This window comes from Diaporthe amygdali, assembly GCF_026229845.1.
Source record: "Diaporthe amygdali strain CAA958 chromosome Unknown NODE_55_length_279518_cov_64_759621, whole genome shotgun sequence".
NCBI classification, from domain to species: Eukaryota; Fungi; Ascomycota; class Sordariomycetes; order Diaporthales; family Diaporthaceae; genus Diaporthe; species Diaporthe amygdali.
In genome coordinates this window covers 127,728-141,454 of record NW_026517075.1, presented here as the reverse complement: position 1 = coordinate 141,454, position 13,727 = coordinate 127,728, and the positions used below count along the sequence as shown (strand labels likewise).

The 13,727-nt window shown below is 50.4% G+C and overlaps 4 protein-coding genes across 4 annotated transcripts; 2 read left to right on the top strand and 2 right to left on the bottom strand.

Moving 5' to 3' along the window:
- Nucleotides 1-328: 328 nt before the first annotated feature.
- J7T55_010907 (uncharacterized protein) lies at nt 329-2,449 on the top strand (the record flags this gene model as incomplete). The annotated part of the gene is made up of 2 exons (XM_053135469.1): nt 329-828; nt 934-2,449. The coding sequence occupies 2 exons, from the start codon at nt 329-331 to the stop codon at nt 2,447-2,449; spliced, it is 2,016 nt and encodes a 671-aa protein (XP_052986865.1).
- Nucleotides 2,450-3,600: 1,151 nt separating this feature from the next.
- J7T55_010906 (26s protease regulatory subunit s10b) lies at nt 3,601-4,991 on the bottom strand (the record flags this gene model as incomplete). The annotated part of the gene is made up of 4 exons (XM_053135468.1): nt 3,601-3,721; nt 3,790-4,246; nt 4,326-4,712; nt 4,784-4,991. The coding sequence occupies 4 exons, from the start codon at nt 4,989-4,991 to the stop codon at nt 3,601-3,603; spliced, it is 1,173 nt and encodes a 390-aa protein (XP_052986864.1).
- A 332-nt stretch (nt 4,992-5,323) lies between these two features.
- On the bottom strand, nt 5,324-6,424 carry J7T55_010905 (uncharacterized protein; the record flags this gene model as incomplete). Its single annotated transcript, XM_053135467.1, has 3 exons — nt 5,324-5,527; nt 5,824-5,922; nt 6,209-6,424. The coding sequence occupies 3 exons, from the start codon at nt 6,422-6,424 to the stop codon at nt 5,324-5,326; spliced, it is 519 nt and encodes a 172-aa protein (XP_052986863.1).
- Nucleotides 6,425-10,030: 3,606 nt separating this feature from the next.
- On the top strand, nt 10,031-13,130 carry J7T55_010904 (uncharacterized protein; the record flags this gene model as incomplete). Its single annotated transcript, XM_053135465.1, has 8 exons — nt 10,031-10,294; nt 10,381-10,461; nt 10,556-10,909; nt 11,253-11,549; nt 11,727-11,994; nt 12,083-12,175; nt 12,782-12,893; nt 12,956-13,130. 8 exons carry the CDS (start codon nt 10,031-10,033, stop codon nt 13,128-13,130), a joined length of 1,644 nt encoding a protein of 547 aa, XP_052986862.1.
- Nucleotides 13,131-13,727: the final 597 nt, after the last annotated feature.

Sequence of the window (13,727 nt, the reverse complement as noted above, 5' to 3'; positions counted from 1 at the left end):
CAAAGGTTGCCAATCATTGGCAATGGGAGAATGAGAGTAGGTCAGCATTTTGTGTACCTCACAATCCCGACCATCCGCAAACCACTGCGCGACAAAGGAGCGAGGCATGCATCCAACATTAGCCGCGCAATTGCCTAGTGCAGTTGCCAAGGCATTGGTCCCCCGCTCAATCCTCTCAGCAGCAGTGATTCTACTTTCGCATCCTCTTGCGAGCTCAATTGGTTGGTCTAGGTGTTGGCACAATGTTGTGGAGAGTCTGCAAAGTCTGCGCTGCTTTCAGGTCGCCCATCCTTCCCAACGAAGTGGTTTCTCTTCATATTAGCCGCGCATGGCGTCTGGCGTGACCGACCCCTCGCGAGAGACCACGGCCACGGATGAAGTGCCCCTTCACCACATCGATCTACCCGATGATTGGCGTGGGGATCTGAAGAAACCACGTGAGGCGTGGTGCTCGACATGCCTCTGGGACGGGGTCTGGGATCATCTGCTCATCGACTCTGTGGCTGATGAAGAGCGCTTCGGGCGCATATTCTCCAAATCCATACTCTCCGCGTCTGCATCAGAGGGCAACTTGTGCTGCGCTGTTCTGTCCGAATTCTTGCAGAAGGTGAACGGCGGCAAGTACGACTGGTTGAGGGGTACATGGAGCTATGAGAAGAACGCATTTGTGAGATTCGGGTTCGAGCAACGAAATTGCGAGCCTGTTGGTGAATCAATAAAGAAGGTTAGATTTTGGAAACTGCTCACAGCCGGATCGGCACCAGCACCGCCAGGCATATGTGACTGGGGACTTGATGAGCTCCCATCACTTGACACTGGATCGAGAAGGTCTGTTGCTTGGGTAAAAGACCGCATTAATGAGTGTCGCCAGGATCATCCAAATTGTCACTCACGAACGACGTCGACCGCACCTGACGGTTACATCCCTTCTAGGCTGCTTTACATCCCACCAGATCCGATCGAAGGGATCGTTCTGCGGCTGAGATACAGTGTCCCTTCTGGCGCCCGCTACGTTGCTCTTAGTCACTGCTGGGGCAGCCGGGACATGTGGCCTCGTTGTCTCACCACAAACGCGAACTACGAGTCTCAGCTTAAGTGTATCCCATGGGATACCCTTCCCCAGACTTTCCGTGACACTATAATATTTGCTAGGAAACTCGGACTGGAATTCGTCTGGATCGATTCGATGTGTATAATTCAAGGCGATGAGAAAGACTGGCAGAGAGAATCTACGCAAATGTTCTCGGTATACTCCAACGCGTTTATCACGTTTGCCGCTTTGCAGGCGCATGACAGCCATGGTGGTCTGTTTTCCCAGCGGGCCCCGGGCTCGCTTGTCCCCTTGCTTACCCTCGGGTACCGGGGAAAGCAATATCAGGTCGAAGCGTTCAGTGTACCGGATGAGCTTGAGGACTTCGAGGATCAAAGTGAGGATCGAATGCCCGCTGATCGGCCCCATGCACTCTTGAATAGAGCTTGGGCATTTCAGGAACGGGTTGTGTCTGCCAGGGTTCTCTACTTTGGTAGAGAGGAGTTGATATGGGAGTGTCCAACCGGCCGTTCGTGTGAGGAAGACCAATATTCGCATACTTCATGGGGCGAGATGGATGTATATGGCACTCCGAATAGACCCTACACCTTGATGCAGAAATACAGTACCATCTCGAACACAACAAAGGAGATGGCACTTCAGTGGCTCGAGTTCGTCAAACTTTATAACGATCTTCACTTGTCGGAACCGACCGACCGACTGCCCGCCATTTCCGCCATCGCTCAGCGTTTCGCACAATGCAACCCAAACGACGAATACCTCTGCGGACTATGGAGAAATTCTATGCACCTGGGCTTGACGATGACCTTCAATCCGCACGAGAGCCTCACAAGCCCCCACATGGGCCCTGGTCCTCCCGCCGCGGAGCGACCAAGATATATCGCGCCATCCTGGTCTTGGGCATCCTGTCAAGGACGACTCTGGGGAGGCCAGGAGCTTGTGTCGCATCTCGCCAAGATAGTCAAAGTGTCTCTGCGATACGTAGACAACAGCAGGTTCGGACGCATCGCATCAGGGTCGTCCATCACCATCAGGGGGCCGGTTCTCGACTGCGTCTGGGATTTAAGATTCCACTCAGATGGAACCTTGCAGACTCGGCAGAGCCTTTCTATCCCGTGCACGGCCAGCACGAAGTCATTCGAGTTCCTCAGGGAATATGCTACTTACACCGACATAAGGCCAGCGGAACAAGTCGATGTGTGCCTGTTGTTCATGGGGATCGAGGAGACCGGGAATTGTGCGGCGCTGATTCTGCGTAGGTTTGGTGCGGGTGGCCCGTACTTCCGTGTGGGCATCTTGTCCGGCTTCTACAGAAGGTCCGGGGGTAAAGCAGTGGGAGGGTGGCTCGCGAGAGCATTCTTTGAACAAGGCTCTGTCCGGGAATGTGTCATCGAGTAGTGCGTGGACCTGTCTGGCATGAGATATGGGCTACATTGTAAGACAAAATTATCATTTAAATGCTAGCAGCGACTTCAAATTCCCCCTTTCCAATCACAAGAGAGACATAGTATGGGCTGGGAGTATATGCTGCAAGGTAACAGGCACCGGGGCTAAGCGGTAAAGCTTCAGGACAAACGAGACTCGTCTTCACAGCCAGATGTCTCCTTGAGGTATCTGCTCCAATGTCGGGCCTTGCTTGTCTTGCGCCGGGTGCATCATTGCTAAATTAACTTGTTCTGTGGACTTCTGCCTCAAGGGATCAAGAATCGACTAAGAGGCGTTCTCCTGAAATAGAGGGACAAAAAAGCCCATCGCATGCGAACGACTGCGATTTTGGACTGATTGTGTCATACCACTAATTCAGAATGGCGATAGTATAGGCTTTGCCTGACATAAATCATAACAAGAGAAGTCTCGACATTTATAACTCGAGTGGAGTAACACAGAATAGAATTTCTCTTGGCAAAGCTCCCATGCCGTAGGAATGAGATTTCCATAGACGTCGCAAGTGGCCACGATGTGCATGATTATCTAAATCCCAGCAGCTTCATATCGCCGTCATTCTTCCCAAAGTCGCCGCAAGCCTGGCGAGTGCTTGAAACGATGGCCGATGGATAGAACAATCCACGATGAATGTGTGGGTTTTCAAGGAGCAGAAGTGGCTGAAAGTGCGTGGGAAACGAACAGCCACCTACTGTCAAACGTAGGCATAGATCGATGATGATGAGATCTTCAGTGGCGTATACAAGGGGAACTCGCAGCGTCGCCAACCACAGGAGCTGGTCAGCACGGTAGAGGGTAAGTGGCTGACAGTGGTTTACGCGGATCAGAGGTTGCCGAATACCGGACTGCAGAGACTGCCGAAAGACTTGCTCGCTTTCGGATAGCAAATGCCTTGCTTCATTTGGATCAAATACTGGAATGTTTGTTTTTGGTATGTGTCATGATTTACTACCTAGGCTGGGTAGCTAGGTATGATGAACACACCGTTCATACCAGACGGCGGGAGCTCCTCGACACCTCTCCCAGACTTCCTACTCGGCCTCTATCAAAACACTATGCCTTTCCTAATACCCTATGCAGGCATTATCATGTCCCAAATCTCAAGATTATAGCTGCTTGTACTCTAGTTTGCCCTCCAGCTTCTTGGACTCAGCCACCTTGCGCACGGCCTTGTTGAAATCGTCCTGATTCACTGCGTCTCGGTAGTCCTTGATGGCAAACAGGCCTCTGCGCTGGTGTTAGTGCTCATTTATTACATCAAAGGGGAATAAGAGTACTGGGAAACTTAGACTCACGCCTCAGTAACCACGTTTCGCAAATCAGCGCCGTTCAGCCCGTCGCTCATCTTGACCACGCTCTCGAAATCAATCTCACCCTCCGTGATCACACTACTGGCGTGAATCTTCAAGACCTCGAGTCTGCCAGCCTCGTTGGGTAGAGGGATCTCAATTTTGCGGTCAAGACGTCCGGCACGTAGCAGCGCAGGGTCGAGTGTGTCGGGTCGGTTCGTGGCCATGATGATTTTTGTCTTGCCCAGGTAGTCGAAGCCGTCGAGCTGGTTGAGCAGCTCCATGAGCGTTCTCTGGATCTCTCGATCTGCTGATGTGCCCTCCGAGAAACGTCGTCCTCCAATGGCGTCGATCTCGTCCATGAATATGATGCATGGTTCGTGTTCCTTGGCGTAGCCGAACATTTCGCGGATCAGACGGGCGGATTCACCAATGTACTTGTCGACGATGGCGGAGGAGACGACTGTAGATCAGACACAGGATCTGTTAGCTTCCAGCACTCACAGCACAACGCTGTCCGGATATTGGCTACATGAACGCACCTTTCAAGAAATTTGTTTCCAAGCTGCTCGCCACTGCCCTTGCAAGAAGAGTTTTTCCCGTTCCTGGGGGGCCATACAACAAGACGCCCTTCGGTGGCTTGATACCGACACGCAGGAACAGTTCTGGGTTCTTGAGCGGCAGCTCGATGACCTCACGCAGCTCTCTGATCTGGTCGTTGAGACCACCGATGCCGGCAAAGCTCACTTGGCCTGGGTCTTCGAGGGACATGTTGTAGACGAGGGGGTCGACTTCTCGGGGCAGCATGCGCATGATTGTGAGGGTGGTCATGTCGAGCGCGACACGTGTTCCTTGCTTCATTTTCGCCTTGTCGACCTTGGACCGGCAGCCGACGACGTACCGAGGGCCGGAGGATGCTTTCACGATGACTATGTTGCGGAAGGACAGGTCAGAATGGTGCTTGTGGGCACGGCAAAGGGTGGGCATTGTGCGTTCTCACATCTCTCATCGTCGAGCTGCTTCAGGACCTCGCCGATGATCTGGCCTACGCTTTGTAATGCCTTGATGTTCTCCTCTGTGTTGTTGAACTCCTTCTCCAAATCCTTAATCTCCAGGCGCAGGTTCTTCAGCTTGACCTCCCAGTTCCGCGACTCAAGCAGCGAGTCGGTGTATTTGGCGATGGCGTCGGCCCGCTCTGGATCAGACATGTTGGGCAGGTCGGGATGAGGAGGAGGCGGAGGGGTGTAGGAAGCAGTCCCAGATGGAATTGCTTGTGTGATCGGGATCCAATGGACACTGGACTGAGGTTGGAGAGCGAAGGAGTGAGATGGCTGTTGCGAGAAAAGGGTGGTGATGTGTCGATGGAATCGTCGAGACAGTTAGATGGTAGGCGTGCAGACAGACGGGCGGTTTGCCGCGTTGCGGTGCAGAGCGACCGAGCTTACCCAAGCTTCTGTTGCCTTGCGTCAGGCTGAGGGTACCTGGGTACTTCTACGGCCGCTTGGGGGCAGGCGGAGACAGGGGGTGGAGATGGATCCGGTTAGTCAGCCGCCGTTCGCAAGACGGAGTCGAACGGCTCCGACCCTGCTGAGTCAGCCCATCGCGTCCCGCCGTCAGAAAGCCGTACTGCATTGGCGCCCATGATTCCGACACCGCGATGTTCGTTTTCACTTGCCCCGGACTCGTCGGGGATCCACGACACACAGCGCTCGTATAAAGGCTGTTGCTGCCTTCCCGTGGGCTGCTGTTGCATTGATCCTCGGTCGACCATTCCATCCATAACAACAGCCTTCATGTCGGTTATTAAATCTACACAAATGTGCTAGTACGTTTTCCCGTAATGTCGTGGGACTGGCCCGACCACCAGCCATCTACATTTCTACCATGACGAGCATGAGTCCCACCCTTTACGACACCACCTGGACCGAGGCTTGTGCCCTCCGGCCCTGGACCCGGACATGGACTGGACTGGACCCTTGAGACTGGAGATCAAGGTGTGGCTAGACCCAAACACCGCAGTCGCTTTCACACTCCACCGACCTTGCCGAGTCTTGAGCCAGTGTAGAGCTGAGCCTGAGTTTCAATGAACCAAGGGAGCTCGAAATGCACGCTACCTCTATACTCGCCCCTTCTATTGAGCTGCCAAATGGTTATGAGGCCAGAATGTGACCGTGCTAAAGTGAGGTAGGGGCAAATCTAAAGCCTGCCCCGGATGTAAAGACAGTGAGCAAAGCTGGGTACGTTGGGCTGTGGTCAGCAGCCTGGAAATGGATTTGTGCTAGGCCAGACACTGAGTGACTTATTTTTGTAGGAGCGTTTGTAGGTCTGTGATGCTTTTCTATGCATTGTAGGTGTGTGTTGGTTGTCGTGCTGAACTGCTGTGCTATCCTAGGGGGGTGTATCACCCAGCTACACCGTTTGAGACAAGTTCCAGGCGGGCATTTGGTTGCCTTTGATCGAGGTCGCAGACGTAGTATCTGATGAGGTGACTCGTAGACAGCATCGACTGCCAGGAGCACGCCCAGGCGAGGCCAGAGGCCAGGCTGAGGGCAGCCCAGCGGCGCCTAACCGACCCGGCCAGGACGTCCCGCAGCCAACAGCGTGGCGCGAGGCTTTGGAAGATACTGTCACCGGCAGACATGGAGTAGTGGGTATCTGATCTTAGTGCCAGCCGTATCCAATTTAGCACCATGTTTCGCGCGTAATAGAAGTTAATCCTGGAGAAGGCAAGGCCGTTTACGTCGTCGTCAACACCAAAACAACCCTTGTCAGGGCCAAGGGGGGCCAGCCAAGGAAGCTTCTGATCCTCAAGCTAGCTATTCCAAATGCCAACGGGGTAGTCAGGCTGGAAACAACCCTTCAGCACAGGGACAATACAATTTCGGAGCTGTGCAAGGGGAATGTGGAACAGTTGATAGCATTCGCGTGCAGAATCTACAGTATTCCAAGCACTACGCATAACACGAGAGGCCTGCTACTAAACGCCGCTTAAGAGAGAGATAATCGCCCTTAGTCTTAAAAACAGCTTCTTAATTGAGTAATCGTTAAATGGTTAGGATTGGCTTACCCTAAAGCACGAGTTTACAGAACGCAGCGTACTGGATAAATACCTCCATAGCAACGACCTCTCGAGAATGGCGGGCTATTGTAGCCTAATACATCTCGCAACGCTATTCTAGCTACTCTTTCCCAAATCTCCCTTAGCCTATACTCACCACCGGGCACATATTGACGCAAGGAAACTGCTACATGTACTTAGATACATCCTCACTGGGGTCAAGAGTCCGGTCTTGGAAGGTGAAGAGGAGCAGGATGAAGAGAAGTAGGAGGAGGAATAGGAAGAGAGAACAAGATGTATACCCAACATTCACCGAGTCGATTACTCAATATTCGTCAGCAAACATAAAATTGAGGCGATTTGCTCGACCAAAACTCTCTTGTTAAAACGTTATACATCCAAGGCAGATCCATAATCCGAGTTCGGACCAAAGCCTATAATACGCTGGGTTTCGGCCGAGCACAATGCTACAAGCTGTACAAGCATATTAACTATCCATATTCGAAAGGCATTGACTGCAATTGGGCCTTGATAATGGTGCAAGCGAGTTATGCGATCCCTGCTGCAGTGACTGATTCGCAGCACCACCGCGTAATATCGGAAATAGGCCTTGCCTCTCTGGACGAGTAACGCTGCCACAGCAGCCTCGTACGGACCATTGAACATCCTTGAGACAATACTTCGTCCGCCCGATACAACCACCTTCCCGACGGCTTACTACCTTGGGGAGATTTGCGAATTTAAGAATATGATATCAGCGATTATATCGTCGCTAAGAAAGATATTAATATATATAATGATTCTATTACAATTCTTTTGAGAATTTCTTTTAATCAGAAGAGAAGATGATTCTGATAGAATTTATCATCTTCTGAGAGTAATTGACTGAGTATTCTGATAGAGATTTCCTCCCGGATTTTCCTTTATTTTCTTAGCTGGGTATGATTTCTAACTAAAAAAAGATTCCCTCTTTGGTTCTTTTATGAAGATTCTTGAGAATTAAGAGTATTTCTAGTCGATTTTAATTACTAATAATTTCAAATCAGTTTAATCAATTGAGATTCTTGATCTGAAATCTTTAGTCTGAGGCTCCTAGGTTGCTTCTGAGGAAGAAGCTCCTAAGCTCATCATCTTATTTTTACTTCTATGGAGCACGCCATATTAAGGAATGAATACTCTATTTAGACTAGAAGTTCTGTCAGAAGGATTCCTCTATTAGACCAGATAAACTGTTGGAAGACTAGATATTCTGTTAAAAGGATAGAAATCTATTAATTCCGCAAGATTCAAAAAATTGCAAGGGAACCACTACGTGTACATGACCTCTGTTTGTCTCAAAATAGTTGCAGACATTATGTCTCCAAGCCCTCCAATCCTTACCTGGTACGCAAGAAGAAGGGGTAGTTATATGGCATTGCATTCTTGAACATGGACCATTGTAACTGTCTCGTGTTCCTTCAGGTGACTTGATCTCACCAGGGCTTCGATATGCTGCTCAATCCACGCCAATGAGAGAGCAGTTTATGCCAAACAGCAGGGCCATCCGGGCTCAGAACCTATTGAATGTAGAGATTTGCTTCACATGGCTTGCGCGGCCTCGTGGTTCCTCCGTGATGGGGAATTCCCTCAGCTCGAAGAGTACCTCAATCTGGCCGACTGTCCTAGCTATTAGTCGTTTTGTACCAACCGAAAAGCCCTCACGGGACGACCTCGATGGCCTGCTAGCTCCTGGATGTAAATCCAATATCATCCTCGAGTCTCACATCGAAGAAGCCAAGCAGCCATGTGTGACTGCACAGCTATACAGAACTGCGTTGTAATGCAGAAGGCATTCTGGAATTCTGACCTTTTGGTGTTAAATTACAGTGCAGCGGCAAGGTGCTGTTTCACGTTCTTTTATTGGTTTTGAATTAGACATTCATTTGAGATTGCAAGGATAAAGTTAGTGATAACTAACCCGAAGTCTGGTGTAAATAATCTCATCATGGCGATTCTAAGCTGGAGGAGAGGATGACAGGTTTACAAGGGGCATCAACTGGTGGCCTCATGTTGACTACTGTGGGAGACCTCTTACGCATGCAACGATAGGTTTGTGCTTTTGGTGCATCCCCAGATCCGGTGATAAAGAAAGGGCTTGATGGTTGCAGCCTGAAGACTGCTTTTTCGGAAAAGTACTAATAAGTCCTTTATCCACGACTGCACATTTTGCCCCTTTCTCACTTGCCTACATGCAGTTGGCAACATCATTCACTCAAGCAGACCAAGACAAATCCACATCCGCAGCAGTCATCAGGTTGGGTGCATTATACTCGTGGCTCTCTGAACTTCATACTAACAACCCCCGCAAAGCCACAGAGAAATATACGCCTCAACAGCATCATCATGACACAGTCCGACTACCTTATCCAGTTCTTCATTCAGGTTCGACAAATCTCTGTGCTCTGCTCTCGATATCATAACCTAACTTGTCAACAGCAACTTGTACTCCAGAATGTCAATGAAGACAATAAAGAGGCATGATTACATACTAGAGGAGGCACATACATTGACTACCTGGGCCATCAACAAATCAGATAACTTCACATCCTAGGACTACTTGTATAACCGAGGCAGAAGAAATTGAGACACTTTGTGCTTTCAAATACAACAATTCGCAGCCCTGCAGGCACCCAAATGGTCGCCTGGCGGGGCTGGCTCGGGCACAAACCGTGATTCTAGGAACTTTTGATATTAGAGCCGAACTTTGGTTTCCCGTCACCAAAGGCGCTTTGGCGGAGTGGTTAACGCGATGGCCGTAAGTTACCTATTACATAATACCTGTTCCTAACCAATTCTAACATACCATCTTAGTGCTAAGCCATTCCCTTCGGGGGCCAGAGTTCGAATCTCTGAGGCGTCGAATCTTTTTCGTACCTTGGTCAAATGTTTTGTAATCAATGCCGATCTAAAAGATAAAAAAGGAAACTGATACTGTTTTTTTTTATTTTTTATTTTTTAAAAAAAAAGTTCAAATGGAGATTGGAATAGAAAACAAATGCCGTACGTCGAATCCTGTGGTAGCATGCTGCGAGTATCCTTAAGGGCTCGCGCACATCATTGCACCACTTCATGATATTCATGGGCAGTGGACACTGGACCGTAAACTTTATTTAGCTTCGGCAATTCCCTGAGTCAGGAACATTAGCTCAAATGTATCATATCAGGGCCAATATTCTGGAGATTTTGTTCTGCAAAGCTTTCAGGTCGATGCAGCGTGTTCTTACCAAGGATGAAATCGCTTCGAGTTACTATGGACTCAATGTTACGACGCCACTCATTCAGGGACGTGGTCAGAGAGGTGGTCAGGGACTGAGCTTCCTCAAGTTGAAAGCTTCCAAAGCAATTTCCGGATCTCCTGATGACAAACCCAAGCTTGGCTGGGATTTCGTCAAGCTCTCAAGCAAAAACCGCGAGGTTCTCCGCACAAACCAACGACCGTTGTGCCGATCTGACTTCACTGCGGCTTTGAACAACGCAATACCCGATGATATTTGCTACAGACGATCACAGCTTCGCTAGCGACTGCAGTAAATAAAGAGCGTTTTATGGAGAACACAGAGGACCCCAACCTGGACTCATTGGTATGGACTGGCAACATGACGGCAAGAATCGGATTTGTCGTGTCTCATGAGTCTTGCCCACCTACGGTTGGACAGAAACATGGACATATAGCAGGGAAGGATACGTCGGTTGCTGTTGGTTAGCTTCTATGGTCACTGCACGGGTTGCGGCTTCAACGCATCAAATACACTTGTGTGGACCCCGAACTTCAATGACGTCTCAATCCTCGATGTGGAGGGCCTGAATCAAATGTTGCAGACCGTGTCCGCAGCTGCGTTGGCTCTCGAGAAGCACGCTACGCTCATCAGGGCGAGTCGGCTACAGGTCATATTCTTGTGCGGACTTTTGGCCGGACACACGATTCGGACTGCCTTGGGGCTTTCTCAAAGATTCATGCTCGAGCTCCGCGGTTGTAAATACCCCATATATGTCGACGACGGCACTGGTTCCGGCATAGCCCGCCTTTTTGTTCGTTGGCCAGAGCTTTCAGCGAACCTCCGTACTAGGAGCACCACGGCTGCCACCCGGATCAGTGAGGTTTTGAGATTTAGAGTTCCATAGCCTCATTGGCCGCGACCAGACCATACTTTGTTCAAACAAGCTCTATCCAGCGGTCTATTATCTCTGGGGTGGCATTGGAATGGAAGGGGTAGCCTAAACTGACTATCGATACCCTAGATGAATATTGAGGGTCTGGTCATTTCGAAAAAGTATCGATCACCTGGAGGATATTTGAAAGACTGAAACTATTGCCGGTTCTCTCAGTTGGGGTCTTTTGATGGTGCTATCCGTTCTTCTGAGGTCGAAAAAGAGATCTATCATCTCCGGGCCCAGCGCTTCCCGGAAACGTCACGACGAGCCCTTCGATGTTGAGGCATTCCGGAGTATGAAGAAACATATTACAGATCTAACCGACGGACACCGCAGAGAACATAATGAAGAGTTTCTTGCCTTAGGAGGTGAGGGTGCTTGGACTTCATCGATATCGCAGAGCCAAAAGTCGCCATCCCCCCCCCCCCCTCTCCACACAACGTCATCGAGTCATTTCGAACCAAAGGGCGACCTTCCGAAGGCGCGCCACAGGATTGTCTTCGAATGTGTAGACGAGGTACAGAAGATCTTGGAGACCATTCGCATGGACTAAAAAAGCCAACAGTCCTTGGAGCATAACAGCTTCCCATCACGCGCGGACCACCTCGACTTTGAGGCCGAGCACGAAGCTCAAATAGACTGCAGACAATTAGCCTCCGTGGCTATGGATCAAGAGCTCGATTTGCAAGATTAGCAAGCACATATTATCGGCGGGGCTCCGGACATGCTGACAATAGAGGAAACGCTAGACCTACCTATAGAAGATGAAGATGCTTCTGTCAGTGATCCATCGCAGTTGGATCTCCCCATGAAGAAGACACAGTACAGGGCAACCAATATCATGCAGGTAAGACAGAAAGACCTGAATGGTAGCAAGATCAGAATCGGTCCCCAAGAAGGAATTCAAATCAGGTACTATGCCTCTGAGAGCTCCGCCGAAGTTGAAAGGCTTACTTGGAAGAGTGAATCGTCATTGATACATGAACGATCCATTTCACCACCGAAGAAATCGATATTCGGAATGCTGCGGATGAAACAATTTATTTGCAGACACGGCGGCCCTTCAATTCAAAGGCCACATTTCCGAGATCAATCCTCATGACATAGACAATCGGCGACAAGCTGTTCGCGCTCTGGGAACAGGTAAAAAGGCAGCGCCAAAGCTCCATACAAGGCACGATAGCGAAGTGGAATGCCCTGCCAAGCCATTCCCTTTGGTTGTAAAAAGAAACAACCAAAAGATGAGTTCTTTCAAACTATCTTTACTGGTGCAAAAAGACAAAAAAGATGAAAAAGATTCGACGCCTCAGAGATTCGAACTCTGGCCCCCGAAGGGAATGGCTTAGCACTGTTTTGATGTGTTAGATAAGCTTTAGGGCTTTAGTGGATCTGTCTTTAATGGGAAACTTACGGCCATCGCGTTAACCACTCCGCCAAAGCGCCTTTGGTGACAGGAACGCTAAAACTAAGACACATATTCAAATTCCTACCTGCTAGGATGGAAACCTACGTGAAGGGCGAGCTGGTAGTAAGGGGCTGAGTCACAACCCTGCACCGGGTTGCCTTTAATCCAAAGAACCATAGCGTGAGCAGTCTCAAGATAATTAGTTTCAAAGGAACATAATATCATGCAGTCTTTTCTATCTCTATTCGACAAACATGTGTGAGAGGCTGGACTGGTTGCTGTGTTGACTAACCCGGTTGGGACGTTTCGGGCGGCAATAGAAGGCTAACTACCAGAGTACACAGTAGACCAGTGGCTGCTCCCGCTGTCCCGCCAGCGCAGCGGTGGAATCGGGCCCTTGAAGTCGGATCCGAGCAGCCAAGTCAAGTCAGCAGCCGCCCTGGGCTCAGAGGCTGAGTGAGATCCAGCACTCTGGTACGCAGAACCACTCTTCGACATATCGCTTGAGCTTATTTCAGGTCAAGGCGAGTCGTTCTGCAAGCGGTCCATTCTGTCGGCGCTGTGGTGCTGTCGATCAACTGCAAGAACAGGAACGGGCTAGCCGTTGAGGCTCCCCAGGTGATCATCGCCCTGTCCAACCTCGTCATCCTCATCCTTGGATCTTGCCCGCGTGCCGTCGCCAGGCTCGATTGAACAGCTTACCCAACGCGCATTCGGTCAGGCCCGCGGTCGCCCTCGCTTACAGGCATCGCGCTCCCCTTTCGTCCAGAAAGTGGGCATCGTCTGCGCGCCTCCATGCCCCGTCAAACGCCTCTCGAAAGGTGATGCTTGCCCTGCCCTGCCCTGCCACTCTCGATATCCCGACGGCTCTTTCCTACAGGGCCGTGCATTCATCTCTTGCTGGGCTATGTCGCCATTGGGCTGACATGCCCATGTGCTCGAGTGCCACAAGCCACCCACTGCTGTGGTAGCTCCAGAAGCTGGCCTGGGGGCTCGTCATCGTTTGCCCCCCCCATCCCTATCTTCCCTTTTTCATGAGTCCCCTCGGCCAAGTGCGCAATAATACTCCGACCCGCGTGCAGCAGCCTTATGACGTAGGTCCACACAGAAAGCAAGGAATTCAGGGATCACCTCCTCCGTCCCTCTACCGTCCACGAATGCCTACGTCGCCTCGACGACGGAATTTCAATTTATCCTTGCCTCTTGATGGCCTCGTCTGCTTGTGTTGCTACCCTTCTGTCTGTACATCTAAAATTTGCCTTTTGCATTCCAAGTTGTTGACCACAGCTG